This window comes from Primulina tabacum, chromosome 4 (genome assembly GCF_025594145.1).
Source record: "Primulina tabacum isolate GXHZ01 chromosome 4, ASM2559414v2, whole genome shotgun sequence".
Lineage (NCBI taxonomy): Eukaryota > Viridiplantae > Streptophyta > Magnoliopsida > Lamiales > Gesneriaceae > Primulina > Primulina tabacum.
The window spans coordinates 2,619,533-2,637,487 of record NC_134553.1 but is presented as its reverse complement, the minus strand read 5'-3'; the positions used below and the strand labels follow the sequence as shown (position 1 = coordinate 2,637,487).

General features: G+C 32.7%; 3 protein-coding genes across 4 annotated transcripts; 1 reads left to right on the top strand and 2 right to left on the bottom strand.

Annotated features, from left to right (window-relative positions):
* Positions 1-323: 323 nt before the first annotated feature.
* LOC142542379 (uncharacterized) lies at positions 324-8,321 on the bottom strand. The gene is made up of 12 exons (XM_075648986.1): positions 8,087-8,321; positions 7,871-7,989; positions 6,657-6,686; positions 6,421-6,557; positions 3,169-3,348; positions 3,020-3,083; positions 2,790-2,897; positions 2,350-2,503; positions 1,533-1,622; positions 1,099-1,154; positions 783-840; positions 324-698 (listed from the first exon to the last, which is right to left on the bottom strand). The coding sequence occupies exons 1-8, from the start codon at positions 8,166-8,168 to the stop codon at positions 2,498-2,500; spliced, it is 726 nt and encodes a 241-aa protein (XP_075505101.1). The 5' UTR covers positions 8,169-8,321; the 3' UTR covers positions 324-698; positions 783-840; positions 1,099-1,154; positions 1,533-1,622; positions 2,350-2,497.
* Positions 8,322-9,369: 1,048 nt separating this feature from the next.
* Positions 9,370-15,004, bottom strand: LOC142542378 (uncharacterized). The gene is made up of 2 exons (XM_075648985.1): positions 14,631-15,004; positions 9,370-12,243 (listed from the first exon to the last, which is right to left on the bottom strand). The coding sequence occupies exon 2, from the start codon at positions 12,217-12,219 to the stop codon at positions 9,583-9,585; it is 2,637 nt and encodes an 878-aa protein (XP_075505100.1). The 5' UTR covers positions 12,220-12,243; positions 14,631-15,004; the 3' UTR covers positions 9,370-9,582.
* Positions 15,005-15,472: 468 nt separating this feature from the next.
* On the top strand, positions 15,473-17,074 carry LOC142541414 (uncharacterized). Of its 2 annotated transcripts, none has more exons than XM_075647949.1 (3): positions 15,473-15,677; positions 15,958-16,633; positions 16,776-17,074. In XM_075647949.1, the coding sequence occupies exons 1-3, from the start codon at positions 15,579-15,581 to the stop codon at positions 16,829-16,831; spliced, it is 831 nt and encodes a 276-aa protein (XP_075504064.1). In that variant the 5' UTR covers positions 15,473-15,578; the 3' UTR covers positions 16,832-17,074. The 2 variants fall into 2 exon arrangements, with proteins under 2 accessions (XP_075504064.1, XP_075504063.1); XM_075647948.1 differs by having other exon boundaries at positions 16,758-17,074.
* The last annotated feature ends 881 nt before the right edge of the window (positions 17,075-17,955 follow it).

Sequence of the window (17,955 nt, the reverse complement as noted above, 5' to 3'; positions counted from 1 at the left end):
GGTTAAGTGACTTGTTCCTCCCGTACCTTGTATTTCACGTCTCGTTCTTTTCTTGAAAAAAAGTATACAGTAATTTTTTTCATGGTTTTAGTTGTCGTATTGTAAAAATTGTTTTTCCCTCGAGTAAGTTGATAAATTTAAATTTTTTTTAAAAAAAAATATATGACAATGGTAAATATAAGGAAGATGAAGATTTGCTTGTAACACTTACAAGAGACATATTCTTAAATTTGTAGAGTATTTTATATTTGTAAATTTCCTCGCATGAATCAATGGAAGAGGACTATTATCCTGGTTGAAATAAACAACAAGACATAAAATAGAATAAAATAAACCTTCCACTTTTCTGTCGAACTGTTTTTGCATGTTGCAATACAATTCGGGAATGTAAATGAAACACAAGTAGGGGAAAAAAGCTCTTGCTACTTTGTCTCGGGTAAACCGATAATCAGAACATTTTTTCTCGCTATAGATACAAATCTCGACACAACAAACCGGTTTAACCGAAGCCAACAAAATGAACATGTGGTGGTGTTAATGTTCTTCAACTTTTGACCTCATACTACTTTTTTTAGTCGACATTTTCTTGAATTCGCTGTGCTTCTTAGCAACCATTTTTCGTTTGACACGCCGGGGTTCCTCTTCAACTATGTCTACACTCTGTCTACCTTGTGGCTCAGGCGCACAAACAATCATTTCTGCACAAAATTGTAAGATAGAATCGAGCTTGGGTTTGTGTAAAAGCACAAAAAAAGCGATACAAAGTGAACCAAACACCGTACCTTCACTGTGATAGTGGGAATCGAAAAAGACATTAGTAAGCGGCTGCTTCAAGAAAACCTGTATTGAACCAAAAGCAAAAATACAAGTAGAAAAAACTATTTATCAGCAGGAAATAGATGAAGGGTGTAAAATCATCATCTCAAATTCAAAAGTAACATCGTAGGAACTTCAAAAAAAATGGATTCAATTACTGTTCGTGGCGAGCGTTTTGCAAAATTGGATAAACCTAAAGGACTGGATGTAATTTAACTTGTTAAAAAGTTCAGCAATGGAGTACAACTAATAAGTATTGTTGAAGTTAATGTCATGGCATACCGCAGATAGAAGTTGCCGTGAATGAATGTCCCAGATGCGCAAATAACTGTCAAGCCCTAGTAGAAAAAGGGGAATCACCCACCCAGTCAGCAAATAACTCCAACCAAAAAAAGGAAAAAAAAAACAAATAGTCGTAAAACCAAACATTAAACAATTTTTTTTAATAATTAAGATAAAGTGCCGTCCATTGAAAGATATCAGGGATCAGAACAGTGAGAGTCACAAGCTATGCTTTCAAACAAAGACTTTTGGTGCTAAACTGGTAGGATGTTATACCAGAACAGAGCTGAAATAGTTTTGATCCTCAGAGTCATGTCCATTTTCAGTTTATTAATTAATAATTTATAAATTAGGATTTAACTGAACTGGAAATATTAAGACGGGAACATTGCACACAATATATCAAAATGTCCCGTTTTATATAAAGTACTCACCACATGAAGCAAGTATGGGAAGTTCTGGGTGCCTGGCTATGGATCTTACACTTCCAGAACATTTTCCAATAAAGCATCCCAAGAGTTTCCCTACAGTTTTCAAACAATATACAAATAATAGAAACTCGTGTCCCCGATAAATCAACAGGTCGCAATCTTGAATTAGCATAACACACAAGTTGAGGCAAGGAAACTAAAAACTAACACAAGAGGAACAAGAAGCATTTGTAATTATAATAACAATAAGTAAAATAGGTGAATGAGAGATTAAAAGACTTCAGAACAGAAAGGTGCGTCAACCAGATGGAAGCAAAGGAATCAAGAAGAAGTAATTTGTGTAAATTTCAAAACCTGAAAGCAATCGACAAAACTATGTGCTCACAGGTGCATGGGTGATTATGGTTGTCAATTTTGAATGTTTAAAATTAAAAACAACTAAATGATTAAATAAAAAGTGGCTGAACTCCGCAACTGTCAGATGCAAAATTCCTACCAATATCAGTCGGATATATCAGTGTTCCAAACACATTTATATCAATTTGACGCTATAAAAATAAAGGAATTATGTATTTCAAAACTTGTTCGGACTATCAGAGAAGTCAAATTATTTACATCTTCGAACAGGTGAATAATCACAAGTTATGAATGTTTCAGGATCAAAAACTATGTTGCAGCATATCACACTGTTTGGTACAGCAACAGAGGAGTTGCCTACACGTTATAATATAGTACAGAGGCATCTCATTTAGAAGAACAGTAAAAAGAGATTCAATGTCTAATAATCAAGTGACACCGGAAAAAGGTACCTAAGTAGTACCTGTGCGCATATCAATGGAACCAAGATCACCTGAGCCATTTCCTACGTATATTGTGTCCCCATCAAAATCTTCGGTAACAGATTTAATAGGAGTATCCCGAAAATCAATTGACATGATAGGTCTTCTCTGGGAAGATATATCATACAGTCAAACCTGCCATATCATATGGTTGGTTCAGTAAGTTACCGAAAACACCGAAAGATTTGTATAAATTGTTTATTTTCAACTTCTCTACAGGGTTATAATTAAACTGTATATTATCAGGAGCAAGTTGCAATTTCAATATTTAAGAATCTCAACTAAACAATCAGACAAGAAGGACAACAGGACTATACCATAAATAAAATGATCATTTTGCTAGCAACTATCTTAGTGTGAAGCTGCCCTTTTATCATAAGAAAACAGTAAATTTAAGGGAAAAATTTGAGTAGAACATTACCTGATGAGAATTGGTGCCAGCCACAAATTTACGGTGATCATCTTTACTCAAGAAGGTCGCAGATGTAAACCAAGTTGGAGTAAATATGCCAAGAGAGTTTTTTGGGGGCTACACAAGATAGATTCAGCAATATCAAACATTTAACCCGATGCAAGAGCAGTAATCATTTCTCCGTTGAGCATCCGTACCTAAAAAGACTGCGGAAAACATAGAGTAAAGTAGCAACTTACAGATTTGGCAGTCCAGGTTTTTGTATTATTGCTAAGATCCCATACGTTTACTTCAACACCCTTCCTGAGTGTTATATAAATAGGTCACTATCCCTCGGACAATTCGAAAAGAGCGTTTAATTTATAAACATATGAGCTAATAAGCTTACCCTCCATATAGAGCATAGTTCTCACTTCCATCTACTCTTGAAATCATGATCTCCCCAGATCCACTTATATTCCATATAGTTGTAGAAGGATCACGCATTAACTCAGCTGATGATTTGCTCACATCAATTGATTCCAAGCTCACATGGCCTTTTCTTGTGCAGACATGTAACAAACATGACCTAAACCAGGATATTAGAAAGTCAATATGTGCAACAGAGCCGCACACTGTGAAGTGTACACAACAGGGAAAAAAAATAAAACCCTCAAGTAAACAAGTAACAGCATTGCCACTATATATCAAGTCCCTTTGAAAAATTTTGCTCAATTTCCACAACGGAAAAGGTTAATCTATTGACTGTCAGCTAAACCATGTCTTAGCATTGCATTCTATTATGGGTCATTTCAATGATTATAATGCAACCTAATTTCCCTATTCACATGCTTTCACATGGCAATGACGGTCTACATTATATGCTCCTCTTCCGGGCCAAAGAAAGAAGCCAAAACTGCTAGTTATATATATATATATATATATATATATACATATATATATAACTATATACCTATAAAAGTATGGATACTTGAAAAGTTTTTCAATTGTGAACAGACATAATTACCCTTCACATGTTTTCTTCTTTTCATTATCAAGTAACATATGTGGTAATTTCACACTTAATCTATTAATTAATAATTAATACTAATTAACCACATTTTATGGTTATGATTTTGTGTTTTAGACTTTCTACCCTTATCTTTTTTCGTTATAATATTTAATTGTGTCATATTTTATTTTATTTCATTTTTAAAAAAACAATATTTCATTTTATATACATATAAATGTGTGGATATTTTCAATTGTAAACGAGCGTGAGAAAAATAAAGTTGAGTTATATTAATAATGAAATGACCCATTATAAAGTATATAGAATTTAAAAAAAAAAACTTCAAAAAATTATATATATGGAAGACCCATGCATGATAAGACACAAATATCCTCCTTATTAATAAAAATCCAAAAACTCAATAGGGATATATATGTAAAATTCTAACAAATTGCTAATGAATTATCACTACAATTATATTTATTGTAGTAATTTATATCATTTCAAGAATAAAATATAACTCATAATTAATTTTCTCAAATAATTCATCTTTATGCTACCTTTAAATGTTTTATCTTTTTAATTTTCTCTTTATATCATATTTTATTATTTTAATGAAATTTGTAATTATATTTTTAGTGCATTTTCTAATTAAGTAACAAATTATAGTATCACAAGAAGAAATATGAAAAAATTAATTATATATGCAATAAGTAGAATAGCATTTAAGTATATAATAATATAAAGTTTAATACTAATATATTTTTTTGTTTTTTATCTAAGAATTGAAAATAAAGAGTTTAATAAATTATTTAGGAGAATTTTTATCAATAATTATGAATGTTAATATATTAATAATGCATAAATTATAAATATCTTAGAAGAATTCAAACAGTTTAGCTATAATAAGAAATTTAAAAGTTTTAGTAACATTTTTTTAAAAAAACATTATATATCAAACAAATTTATACATTCAATAAACAAAAAATTAGTAGCATTTGAAATATCTACTAAGAATGTTTAAGATTTAGATAATAAGAATCTAAAGGTAAACGCGACCATGATTTTCAGGAACACTGAAACCAAAATAAGAACTAATTTTTTTTAACTTTAATTCCAAAATCAGCTCTCATAATATATAAATTTAAGATATATCTGTTAAACAATTAATTTCACTTTCTCACATATTGTATAACTATTTTATTTAATATTTAAAAATAGATTATAATAGCAATTTTAAAAATAATAATTATATGTCAGACAAATTTATAAATTCAATATACAAAATTTGGTAGGATGTGGTTTTTTATTTATATATAAATATTTTTAATTATTTATGAAATTTTAAAAAGAAATATTAAAATATCTACAGTCAAGTAGGTGACATAAATATTATATATAATTTTACTATGATACAAAAAGTAAAAAGTTCTGTAGGAGGCTAAATATTTTTAAATTAAATATTATGAGTTATAGTTTACTATTAATATTATTATTTCATTAGTTTTGATAATATTTTGATGAGACGAAATTTATTTTTTACTACAAAAAATAATATATGACATAATCCTTATAATAAATATAAATTATAATGATCATTGATTAACATCTGTCAAAGTATTAGAGCTTTTACATATGATATTTTAACATCTTTATTTATTTTGAAATCAAACTAACTAATTCAGCAAATATAAAAAATAACATTTTTTATGCAATTTTATTTTTTTTGTTATATTTCAAATTTTTATGTGAAAATCATATCAATCGTTTAAAATTTATATTTAATAATTATTCAATAAGTTTATTATATTTTATTTGATATTTACTATATAATCTTATTTAAATGTGTATTTTATTACATATGTTAATTTATTTATTATTTTAAAATTATATTTAACGAAAAATCAATAATTATCGATGTAGTTTATAAAAGATAGATTCTGATATAGAATTAATTATTTATGATATAAAATTCTAAAAACAAAAAATAAAAAAATTATGTAGGTGTTTAAATATTATTTAAATGAAATATTATGAGTTATATTTTACTATCAATATTATTATTTCATTAGTTTTGATGTTGTTTTGATGAGTTAGTCACAATATTTTAAATTGATAATTATTTATTGTTAGTGTGCTTAATTTATGCATTGATAAAGTCCACAATTTGATTGATTTTTAATTTATTATGCCTTATACATGGTGTTTGGATATATTTTTAAAAAAAATTTGTTTCAGTTCATTTAGTTCTATATATTATGATAATTATAATTTATTATATATCATAAAATTAACCATTTGAATTTTAATTTTGCAAAAAAATTTGAAAGTAAATTATATAAGTTCTTAATTAATTTATTCGTCTAATATAACAAGAGATTAAACTCAAATAAATAACAAAATGATTCAAATTATTTTTTTAGAAAATCAATTTTTTTGTTTTTATCATATAATTGTTATTTACGTGCATCGCACGTGCTTCGTGCTAATATATATATATATATATATATATATATACTATTCACATCAATTGCCGAGTTCCCACCGAAGAAAATGCTAAACAAATCATCTTTGAGAAGCATAAGGTGCATCTGGATAAATTTAAAACAAGAAAACAGAAAAAGGAAAAAAGGCGTGAAAATATGATGCCTGGATGATGACTCTGATCGGTGTTTTTTGAACAAATGCAATCCCGTGATGATATCTTCCTGCAGACTGGTTGCAGTTTCATATAAACTTGGAATGTGAGCACGAAGATTCCCATTAATTGCGCTAACAACCTCGATCTGTGGAATGAACTATCATCACCAACATGTCTTCCAGGGTTTACTAAAAGTAACAAAGAGGTATAATATTTGATATTACAAAACAAGATAAAGACTTACAGAACCACATTTTCTTGCAATACCGAGCAGCTGCCATGTTACATATTTCCATGCAATACACCCAACAATGTGTCAAACCACAATAAACAAAACAATTTGCTTAAAACAAGATTATTGTAATTCAAAAAACACAGCAACTGAAGAACAGGATATGGACCTTCAACAAGGTCTTATCATATATCTTAAAAATGCCACATTTATTAGTTAATAGAGTATCACTATCTATATATTTGTCCGTGCATTGACAGAGTATGAGGAACATCCGAGTCCCGAGATCCCTCACACCAAAGATACACCCAGCGAAAAGTTTTTGGCATTGCAAGCCTTGCGGAAGATTCAACATAATTTCCTTTAACTAGGACATAGTCAAGAAAATAACGTGTCTCAAAATTAGACTTCATAATCCCAAGTGATGAGCATCCATTTGAACAATGAAACCTACATCACGACAGGATCATAACTCTTGTAATATACAGACATTTATAGCACATTACCTACAATACCTTGAGAATTTTGAAACCCATTAACAAAAACAAAAATTTTAATTCATGATCACACAATTTATTTTGATCAATATTCCTGACATAATTCTAACAGTGCCTTCATGGATATATCATAATGTGGTAGTGGTTCGAGAAGTATTCCAAAACCATATGATGTCATCGTATTTGTAAGTCCGAGAACTTTTACAGCCTTCTCAAGCGTTTTATTACCAAGTACCATGGAGCAATAATGGAATCCATTCCACAATGCACATAGATGAAGTTCCAACTAATCCCTTAACTCTGTCCAACTGACGGAATATTAAATTAATGCTCAACTCAATCCAGAAGGGTTTGTTCTACCTACGCCCATGGATACCCATGGGTCTTCATTGCATGGAGTTGACACGTGTCATTTCCTCAATGGTTTTGGGACATATGGGTAGGGTCGAACAAACCATTCACAAGAGCTACATAATGCCCTTACAATTAAACCTTACCTCGATTACAAATTTATAGTAACAAGATAACTGCAGCCACAATTATAATGAAATTTTATTAACTAAAAAATTTTGAAAGCCTTCCGACCACGAAAATTGTTACCCACCTCGATACATTCCAATATTAAAAATTATAAATCTCAATGGACTGCAGATAAGATATCTCATCACTAAAAGCACATAACAAGTACCACAAATCATGTCACTAAGATATACATCCAACATACGGTACCGGGTCAGACTCTCTGTCCAGAATCGAAGCAGAAAGAACGCATTTAGATGAATCCGGGTCTCCCCAACGCTCCACCATCTTGACAGCACCACCATTCTCCCTTCTACTCGCCTCAATAACTGTTGGAAATATATTCGCAAAACAGGGAAAGTTTTTACTTGGTACATCATGATTCTACTTTCGAGAAAAATAAATATAAAAATCCATTCTTTTCACCTTTGACAAGGCCAAGAACGTCGAAGGTTAAGGCTCGAAGTGGAGGGCAGCCGGGGCTCTCCACCGTCGTCGTCCGTGGCATATTCCGCTGTATGAAATACGCAGCTCCGACCGGGAATAAGTAAGTATTCTGGTCTTTGCTTGTATACTATCCGTCGAGGAGAGGAGAGGAGAGGAGAGGAGGGCGGCGGCGGCGGAGGCAATGCTGAAGCCTGGGGTTCTTGCCTGTTTACATAACCCAATCGTTAATTAAAAGAAAACAATGTATTATTTTAATTTAATAAAAAAAATAAAATTTTGAATATAAAATTGAAATTATTATATTAATATTAATATTTTATACATTTATTTATGTGCTCAAATATCATATATCAATATTCGATATAAAAAAATTTATACTGAAATATCATACATTATTTTTTTTATTCCTATATTTCTTTTCTGCGAATAAGATAATGTATTAACAGAAAGATGTATAAATACATATTCTCAATTATATGACAAAAACTTGTGCGAAACAGATCTCTTATTTGGGTCATCCATAAAAAATATTACTTTTATGTTAAGAGCATTATTTTTTATTATAAATATCGGTAGGGCCGTCTCACAGATAAAGATTTTTGAGACCGTCCCATAAAAGATCTACTCTAGATATTGATATCTCTTAATGCACAATGTGTAGCTCGTAACATATTAAATATCAATGTAAAGTATAATTTTAAATATATTAAATTCTTGTACAAAGTCGATTGATGTTGCAATTTTTTCATTATATTTTATTTATTTTTATAAAATAAAGATACTATAGAGATATGTCTTGCAGCAGACAATTTTTTTTAAATAAAAAAATTATTTCGTCTTATATAAAAAAAGAAACTGACGAGGATGTGTAGTTTAGATAGGAAAGTGCAAGTCAATTTGCCCAGACAACTGAGCAATCCTTTGGCTACGTGCCTGTCTCGAAAAAATGCTCATACATATTCTAAGCTATGCGTGCAGCTGTGGACTATGCGTGCACAAATATCTCAAGCATGCAATGTCTGCATAAATAGTGCAAATACACCATCTATGCACATAAAAAGCACAATAAATAGTGCAAATACACTATCTATGCACAGATAAAGCACAAAAGTCCCCCAACATAGCATCTTCAAACATATAGCTTGCACTAGGTCTTTCTTAAATATAAATTGATGATCACGCTGCTGAAAAAACAAAATGATAATCAGACAGTGAAATGTCTCATAACCAATTCTAGAAGTGAATTTCATGAGTAATAAATAGTTGCTTGTATAAAGGAAAAATAGAAAGACATTTGGTCAACCAAAAAATATTCTATACATCTTGATTACGGTAAATCTTTTATCTGAGAAGTTATTTTTCGATTTGTGGCTGAATTTTTTTCTTCTAACAGTAAGTATAAACTATATGATTGAGAAAATGGAAAATAGAAAATGAAAAATGGAAGGAAGACCAAAGCCTGTCCAACTTCAAGATCACTCAACTTTCCCAGCCACCTTCCTCATTTTGTTCTTTCTAGAGTATGTAATTATAGGCTTGTCTTTCCCAATACTTCCCCTCTCCGCTGCTGATTCAGTCAATTTCACTGGACATCGGGCTATTTTTCCTGCCTCTGCTTCCTCGGCTTTTGTGATGACCTTGAGAAGTTCCAGAGGAAGAGCAGCAGGATCCAGCTCATAGCAACCAGATGGGGAGTTTTCAGATTCTTTCCCATTCAGGGTATGGTGAGGCACCTGATGAGAGAATCGAAAGATCTCCTGTCTTGGAATTGTCAGGATCTCGGTTTGATCCAAATGCTGGCGAAACACAGACGTGAAGCCAGCCACTTTAACTAGAGGAACAACAACAACACCTCTATGTTCGATGTAATCTTCAAGAATCATCACCATATCATATTTATGCACTGTTTCATCAGCAGTTAGCACATCCCAATCCGGAGACCAGTTAGTGTACAATGCCCAAATATCACCTTTTGTTGGAAAGACCTGAATTGCTCCCCTTGCCCCCTTTCTCCACTTGACTGGATGGGAAAAAGAAGTCAAACTAGTGCTGAATTCATATTTGCCAACCCTGAAACACCCACTAGTCTTGGTAAAGCCAGAACCTATCCAGTCAAGGGATCCAAATTCAGATGTCGTTTTGGAATTAAGCCAGCTGATTTGCAATTTAAATGGCTTTGCAGATATCACTTGGTGGACCATAGCATAGTAACGAGGCATGCCATCATCATCATCATAGGCTGCCCATACTTGGTTTCCACGGAAAGACTCCTCCGTACGGCACTGGTCGAAATTGTAGAAATCAGCATCAGGCACAGCCATTGATACAGTTTGCACGGGATTCGCACGCACATCATCATTTTTATTCAAAGCAGAGGACCCTTGAGCATGTGATACATTATTCATGAGCAGGTGATCTATGCTCTGATCTGCCTTCTGATCACTAATCAAACCTTCATGCAAAATACTCAGTGAATTTTTAATCTTAGGTTTCTTCACAGGGGCAGATTTTGATTCGGCAATCTTCCATTCATTAAGTTTGCAAAGGATTTCTGACTTTGCCTTAGCCATCAGCATATCACGAATCTCCATCTGAGACAAATCCCTTACCCTTCGTGGCTTGTCACAGCCAGAAGAAACAGCTTGCCCAGCTCCAACACTTCCCTTCAGATTTTCTGAAGTCCTCTTCAGTCTTGATTTGCTCTCGCTATTCATCTGTCTGGGACCATTACAGTTCAAACCATCCGTGTGTCTCCTATTGTTTAGCTTCTCTTCCCTTCGACCACTAGAACTAGCATTAGAATCTCTCGATGGTTCAACATTTTCTCGGTCAATGACATTCTTGCACAGAGTTCCATCACCCATAGAAGAAGTCACGTCCTTTTCAGGCCTTCTGTTGAGAGTTGGACCAGATGGTTCAATTCTTATATTATCTAAATTCTCTCTCTTAACAGCTGGGATATCAATGGAACCATTTGACGCTACAAAGTTACCTTTCTCCTGATGGGGAAAGAGCCAAGGGCATGAACTGCGGCCTTTTACAGTTGGAGCTGGCATTTCTGTCGCCAAAAAAGGCTGCCGACATTGTGGACACAGAAGTTTTTGATTCAGAAAATTCTTATGGTACTGGTACTGAATCCTGCACATGTTGCATGCAGTCCAAAATGTTTCGGGTCTCAAAGAATGATGACTGGATCCTGATAAGGTATTTCTGGCAGGAGTATAATTACGATGCTTTGGATTAGGAGTAGGAGAGTACTGGGGGGAAATGGTGGTTGCAGAACTGTTCTGATAATTAGGAGATGGGTGGAGATTGCTGGATGATGCATATTGATCATGAGTCACTGGATTTGGATTCAGCAGTCTGAGTTGAGGGTGTGTGTGATGGCTGCTGGTTCCAGGTGTTGGATTATGGTGTTGGCATAGAGCAGCATAATATTGTGACCAATCAGCATTTTGGCGTCTAGGAATACATGCACCAGTAAAGGCTATCGGATGACTATGATGACCCGGTGTGGAAGAACACTGTGAACCAAAACTGGCTGTCTGACTTCTCGGGTTTTGTTGAATGGTACTAAATTGTTGACTAGTCGTTAAAGTCCTTGGCCGAGTTGATATGTGCAAGGATTTGGTGTCCAAAACTGCACACCTTGCACTTGATGAGCATGGGCTGATGCTAATATTGTGCAATCCATTTCCCCATTGACTTGGAGCTCCTAAATTCATCTTCAAATCATATGCCGACTTCTTTTCCTCATTCGACAGAACATCCCATACTTGCGACAGTATTTTGAATGCTCCCTCTGCCCCAACTGACTTGTTCTTATCTGGGTGAATGGCGAAAGCCATTTTCCTGTACTGTGTTTTCAACACTTCTTCTTCAGAAAAAGGATCCACGCCAAGAATTCTATAGCAATCCATTTCCCCATTTACTTTCTCTTCAAATGCATCGTAAATGTCAATGACCTCCAAGAACTGAGAAAGACCATCAAGCTCAGAGTACATGCTTTGAGCTTGTAAAGCAAATTTCTTGGCTCCTTTGATATCCCTCTCTAACAATTTCTTCTCTGCGATCTCTTTTGCCCGGATAGCTTCATCTCTGCTATACTCCATCTTTGTAAGTCTTCAGGCCGCCCACTAATAACAAAAATAAATCGGAATTAGAACATCAAATAGATATATTGGTGCAAAAAATCTAGAAATTTTACAAAGAATCAGTGTACAAAATAAAAAAAAAATTCCAACACCATGTAGGTTTCAAAAGCCTAAAATTAAAGTATCCTACAAAAGTTACTTAAATCACAAATCAATTAGTCAATCAATATCAAGTGGCAATTTCTGTGCTGATGGAAATTCATTTCGCAATCCAATTATCTGTACCTTTTATGCCGTGCGAAATATGTGCAAATTGTTGTAAAATTGATAATCAATGTAATTTAATCCGTGCAATTAAAACTCGCTTTCATACAAGGACTATTTCATACAACTTACATTATTGAAAACTTCTTCATCCATAACATCATCATACTTTCTTATATCACTGAATTGGTAGGTAAAAAAAGATAACCAAAAACGTTTAACTTGTCACACACAGGCAGAGTCAAAAGTCCACACATTTTATTTTTGTCACGATCCATGAAGAAAAGATTAAGAAACTAAAACAGTATCTACCTAAATTAATGCAGTTACTTCTATGTCACCTTAATTACAATTAAGGCTCATACCAAGAACTTTAAACAGAGATACCGCCAAAAAGCACTGAAGAAATAAAATTCTGATAAATTAATCAACCAATTATTGTAATTCGATGCAGTAGGAACACAACAAGATAAAAGCAGTGTTTTCTTTCGAGTTCACCTGTGATTAAATAATCCCCAATTCAATTAATTAGTTCAAGAGATCAACTTCTTCAATAGAAGAGATGAAAGTCAATGCAAAAGTTTTAGCCAATAATAAAACTAAATGCAGTTTGTCCAAAAAACAAAATGCAATTATACAAATGTACAAATGTCTTCGGGCATACATTTGGAAAAAACAAGACAAATGCAATTATTACATAGTAAGTTCAAATGAATTATCAGGAAATCGGCGACTAGATACGAAATTACTAAAAAAAACAGATAAATATATTTGAAATCACTCCTGCATTCATAACTTCCATTGACCTAATGTTTTAACATTTCGAGTGATTTAAACTGAAATAACAGCCTTAAAAAGTAAATAAAATTGGCACCAAATTTCCATGCAAAAAAAGATAGATTTAGTACTGATTTTACACAAATGATTAAAAATCCCAGAAATGCAAACCAGGTAGTGAGGACATAAATTGAAATAGATGCATTTTCCTACAAGAAAGGCGACTTTCTTCTAAGATTTTTGAAATCTGGATTAATTTGTAAAAATAAATTTTTTAATCAGTTTCGAATGTCGTTATTCTGTCATGCAAGGGCGTCATAACAACGTAAGAGAAAAATGTTTACAAAATGACAAGTAGACAAACACGATTACCGAACTTTGAAAATTTGCTAACGAAATTGGCGCGAAAACTCAATGCGACCTTGTACTCGCATGCATACGAATGTAAGAAAACACAACATGCATGATCAACGCCATAGTTAAAAGAACTCAAATTAACCTTGTTTATGTGGTGCATTTCAGAATTGAAAGAGTGCATTTGTCACTCAGAATTGTTTCAAACAGTAAACAAATAATCTAATCTTCAGTTAACATCGAGAAAAGGGTATTATAATATTTTCATATTCTTCTCCGTCTTCATTTCTTCTTTTTTCCCCTTAGAGATTTTTGGTTAGACAATCCTTCTCTAAAAGTTAACATAAACATTTTATGGAAGCTTTAAGTTTAAATTTTACTTCAAGAGAAATTCAAATCAAGACCAAAAGCAAAACAACCAGTGGCAACAAATATAGAAGATTCAAAGACCTCAAGAGAGCCAACTTTTCAAGAATTGGAGACACACTAGCTTCAAAATGATTAGAGAAATAAGATCTATAGCTGTCAAATTCCACTTAGAATGAGAAATCCTGGTTATAATCTCTTAATTTAACATATATAAAAGTTTTAACACCCTCCAAAGACAACCAAAAAAAAAACGGAGAGATTATTAAATATCAAATAATCTTATAATCATTCACAATAACTGGGAAAAAAACAGAGAAAGAGAGAAAGAGAGGCATATATTATTCTGTGATTAATTCAAGTGTTGGGCCATGAATGTACCCAAAAAAATTAGAATCTCAGACAGCCTCAATCAACAAGTGAGAAAAGTGCTGAGTAAATCCATCAAACATCAATTAGCCACATCCACAAAATTCACATGCAAAGTCAGATTATTGTAGTTATCAAAATCCATATCATAAATCAACATTCAACAGGAACCCAAAAATAATACCAACAGTTGATCTTCGCTCAGATTAAATAGTGATCAAACATCAAGCATCAACGAGGTTATAAGCACAAAAACAAAGCATGCATGCAAAATCATAGCGACATTTATCCAACATTACCTCCAGAAAAAAATTATGTGATTCTTTTGTCGCCCTGTTTATTTATTTATTTTTTGTGCTTAAATAGGAGGAAAAAAAACCGTTCGAACGCTCTGATTCACAAAAGAGTTCCCAAGCGAAGTGAATCGGTGCATTCAACAAGCACAAATACAATCTGGAGACATTTGATCATAGAAAACTGTAGGAAAAAAAATAAGGAAATATGAACGGGAAAACCATGTTGGATTTCTGGGTTTCTAACGTAATCACTGCCCACCTTAGTTTTGGGGAGGTTTGGAACTACTCGTGGTTTAAACCCTAACCATTGCTGGAATTTAACCATGGTTGGTTGGCAGTTGCTGGATTTTGGATTACGAGATTTACTGTGGATTTTATTGAACATTTGGATTTAATGGATTTTGCTAATTCTGTTCGGATTCTTTTCTGTATTTGTTAAATTTATATTTTTTCCCATTTTCCAAATTTTTCGAAAAAGTAAAAATATCGAACAAATTTGAACTTAACAGTGGCAATCTCTTGATTTTATGTCTCAATCTGTATTGACTAAGAATGATATTAATGAAGCTTACTGTCTTTATAATCTGCTCGCAATGAGGAATTAATGAAAATATGCAGTACAGATTGCGAAATATGTATAATATTAATGTGCCAGAAGATGTAAATATTTGAAAGGAAATTATGTAATTAAGTGATAATTATAATTAATGCACCAGATGGGAAACAATTCATCACCTACCAAACGAAACATATACTTTGGCGAACGAGACCTGGCATTTAAATGGGCAAGTTAGCATCTTTTTTGGAGGTAATTTTTTTACATAACTTTCCTTCCTCTGTTTTCTCGATTAACTGTGGCTTTGGTGTCTGATTCTCTGCGCCTTTGTATCTCTGTTTTAGGAGTTGTAAACAAGCCAAAGGGATTTGCCACAAGCAAGTCTACGACACACGATGTCCGCAGGTGTATGTGGTGCAGTGTTGGAAGATGCTCCTCTCGTTATTCTTCGATTTTTTAAAATTATGCTGAACGATGAGTATTCAAATATTCTGGTAATTTTTCTAGCCCACTTTATTTCTTATCGTGATTAGAAAGTTTGAACATTTTTTTCTTTTTTTGGTATAATCTAAGTCTAAATCTAAATCTAAAGTTAACCACACAAATGAGATTTGAACCCAAAATCATGGACGTCAAGTTTACTATTAGGCAAGAGATATTTTTTAAGTATGTATGTTTTAGTAGGGTCCCAACTCCCATGATTGCCACTAATATAATTTTCAAGAGTTGTAGCCTGAAAACTTTGTGTATTCATGGATTCTACTTTTCTTGCAGTACTTGCCTCCTGCATTTGCTAGAGAGGTAGAGCATTTGGTTGATCAAGAAACTTATCTGGAAAATTCAAGTGGGCAGCGATGGGCTGTAAAAGTATCAAAGGTGGATGACTCCCTAGCATTCCACTGGGGGTGGAATGAGTTCTTCAAGCAACATTCTTTGATGGTGGGACATTTTTTGGAGTTCCATTACATAAAAGGTTCTCATTTCCTTGTTCGAGTATACGGAAGAAGTGGCTGCGAAAGGATCAACTTCAACAAGAAGGGACTGAAAATTGCGGAAACTGATGACAAAGTAGATGCAGAAGACAAACCAATTCATAAGTTTGATGTTGCAGTTCGGAATTCAAAATTCGAAAAAAGAGTCGGCAACAAGGCAAGAAAATCTTGTGAAAAAGATGCTCGAGAAGATAAGGAGAGGCCAAGTATCCTCACAAAGAAAAAAGAATCCCACACCAGGATAAAAACCGGATCCGGGAAATCACTTGGCGTTCCTACAATTACACCGGTTGAGAGTGAAGTTTTGGTAGATGTTCCAATATTATGTGCAGAAAATTATAATAGGGTCGATCTTTCGAATTTGTGTAGCATCAAAGCATCAGTAAACCTTGAAAATAAGATGCCAAAGATGTTCTCAGGCTTCCAGAGAGGTGAAGGCAGCAAAGCATTACTCCCAGGTACTACAGCTGAAGCTTCATTTACTTGCCATTTTTTTCCTATCATGCGAATGTTCAATCAGTTCTTCTTTAAGCGTTGCAGTATATTGAACATTAACTTGTTGTTATCGCTAAAACATTCTAGCCTTTGTTTATGCTGAAGATGCAGCGAAAAATGCAGAAACACAGACAAAAGGCGACACAAGGACATTTTCTTAATCGAGCCTAAAAATGTTTCCTGATCGTTATCATGAAATCTTAGTAGACGTGAGAAAGATGACGAAACTCAGAGAAATACCAACATTACGGGGTTCCTCAACTTTGGTTATATGTTTGAAGCAGTGAATCTTGATTATCTAGTAAAAACGTAAATGCATACAACTACACTTTCATTGTATTGGTAGCAGTTATGGACTAGAGTAGTCTTTTAAGAATTATATTCAGTATTGGTCTCTTTTAGCATAAAACCATTTAAAGCTACAGTATCAAAATCAGCACAGTAATGGAAAAAAAAGAAGGGGAATCGCTTGGGACATAAAAACTAAGAGCTATATTTGATTTTCCAACACTTCAAATGACTCTCTTCTTAAATTGTTTTGTTTAACAAAAAAGTTGGTGCATGAAATTATTTCTTGTATTTATTTTTTAGTGGTAAATATCCACTACTTGCGAATAAAAACGTTCAGTCTTATTAATGACTGATTGGAGTACAAGTATTGAATAAGTTGAAGATTTATAAAAAAAATATTAATTAGGTTAAAAACATATTCGTGGTAAAAATATATATCTATACTATATTATAATATTATTAAAATAGAGACTTTTATTGTACAAACTTTGATATTATGGTCGGCTTTTATTCAACATCAAAATTATCGTAATATTAGGTTTCTTGGGAGATGATCATGCATGTTCATATTTACAATAATAATTAATATTTTTTTATAGATAACCTAAACACAAAATTGACTCTTGAAACTGTATCACAAAAGTTTTTGTGTTTAGATAAATTCGGGGGCGGAGCCAGGATTCATAAGTACTTGGGCTGGCTCCATCCTGTGTTAGACAGTAATATGTTCAGTTAAAATCGAACCGAATTTTCTAAAATCAGATTAACAAAATTTTTTTCCGACAAATCGAACCGACCGAACTTTACTACGAAAACCTAACAAACCAAATCGAAAAAATCGATTATTTCGATCAGTAACACAATTAACCGAAATTTTATAATTTTTTTAAAAATAATCATATTTTAAATAAAAAATTGGATTAAATAATTTTATATTTTATTTATTAAAAAAATATTTTTAAGTATAGTACTATTGTCTAATAAATTTTATTAG

What these genes read in the sequence shown, in the direction of transcription:
- LOC142542379 (XM_075648986.1), bottom strand. Translation starts at nt 8,168, where the DNA reads ATGCCACGGACGACGACGGTGGAGAGCCCCGGCTGCCCTCCACTTCGA. An exon ending in CGATCAGAGTCATCATCCAG is followed by an intron (nt 3,349 to 6,420) that starts GCATCATATTTT and finishes ATCCTGGTTTAG; the next exon opens with GTCATGTTTGTTACATGTCT. An exon ending in AACTATGCTCTATATGGAGG is followed by an intron (nt 3,084 to 3,168) that starts GTAAGCTTATTA and finishes TATAACACTCAG; the next exon opens with GAAGGGTGTTGAAGTAAACG.
- LOC142542378 (XM_075648985.1), bottom strand. Translation starts at nt 12,219, where the DNA reads ATGGAGTATAGCAGAGATGAAGCTATCCGGGCAAAAGAGATCGCAGAG.
- LOC142541414 (XM_075647948.1), top strand. Translation starts at nt 15,579, where the DNA reads ATGTCCGCAGGTGTATGTGGTGCAGTGTTGGAAGATGCTCCTCTCGTT. An exon ending in ATGAGTATTCAAATATTCTG is followed by an intron (nt 15,678 to 15,957) that starts GTAATTTTTCTA and finishes CTTTTCTTGCAG; the next exon opens with TACTTGCCTCCTGCATTTGC. An exon ending in CAGCAAAGCATTACTCCCAG is followed by an intron (nt 16,634 to 16,757) that starts GTACTACAGCTG and finishes AAAACATTCTAG; the next exon opens with CCTTTGTTTATGCTGAAGAT.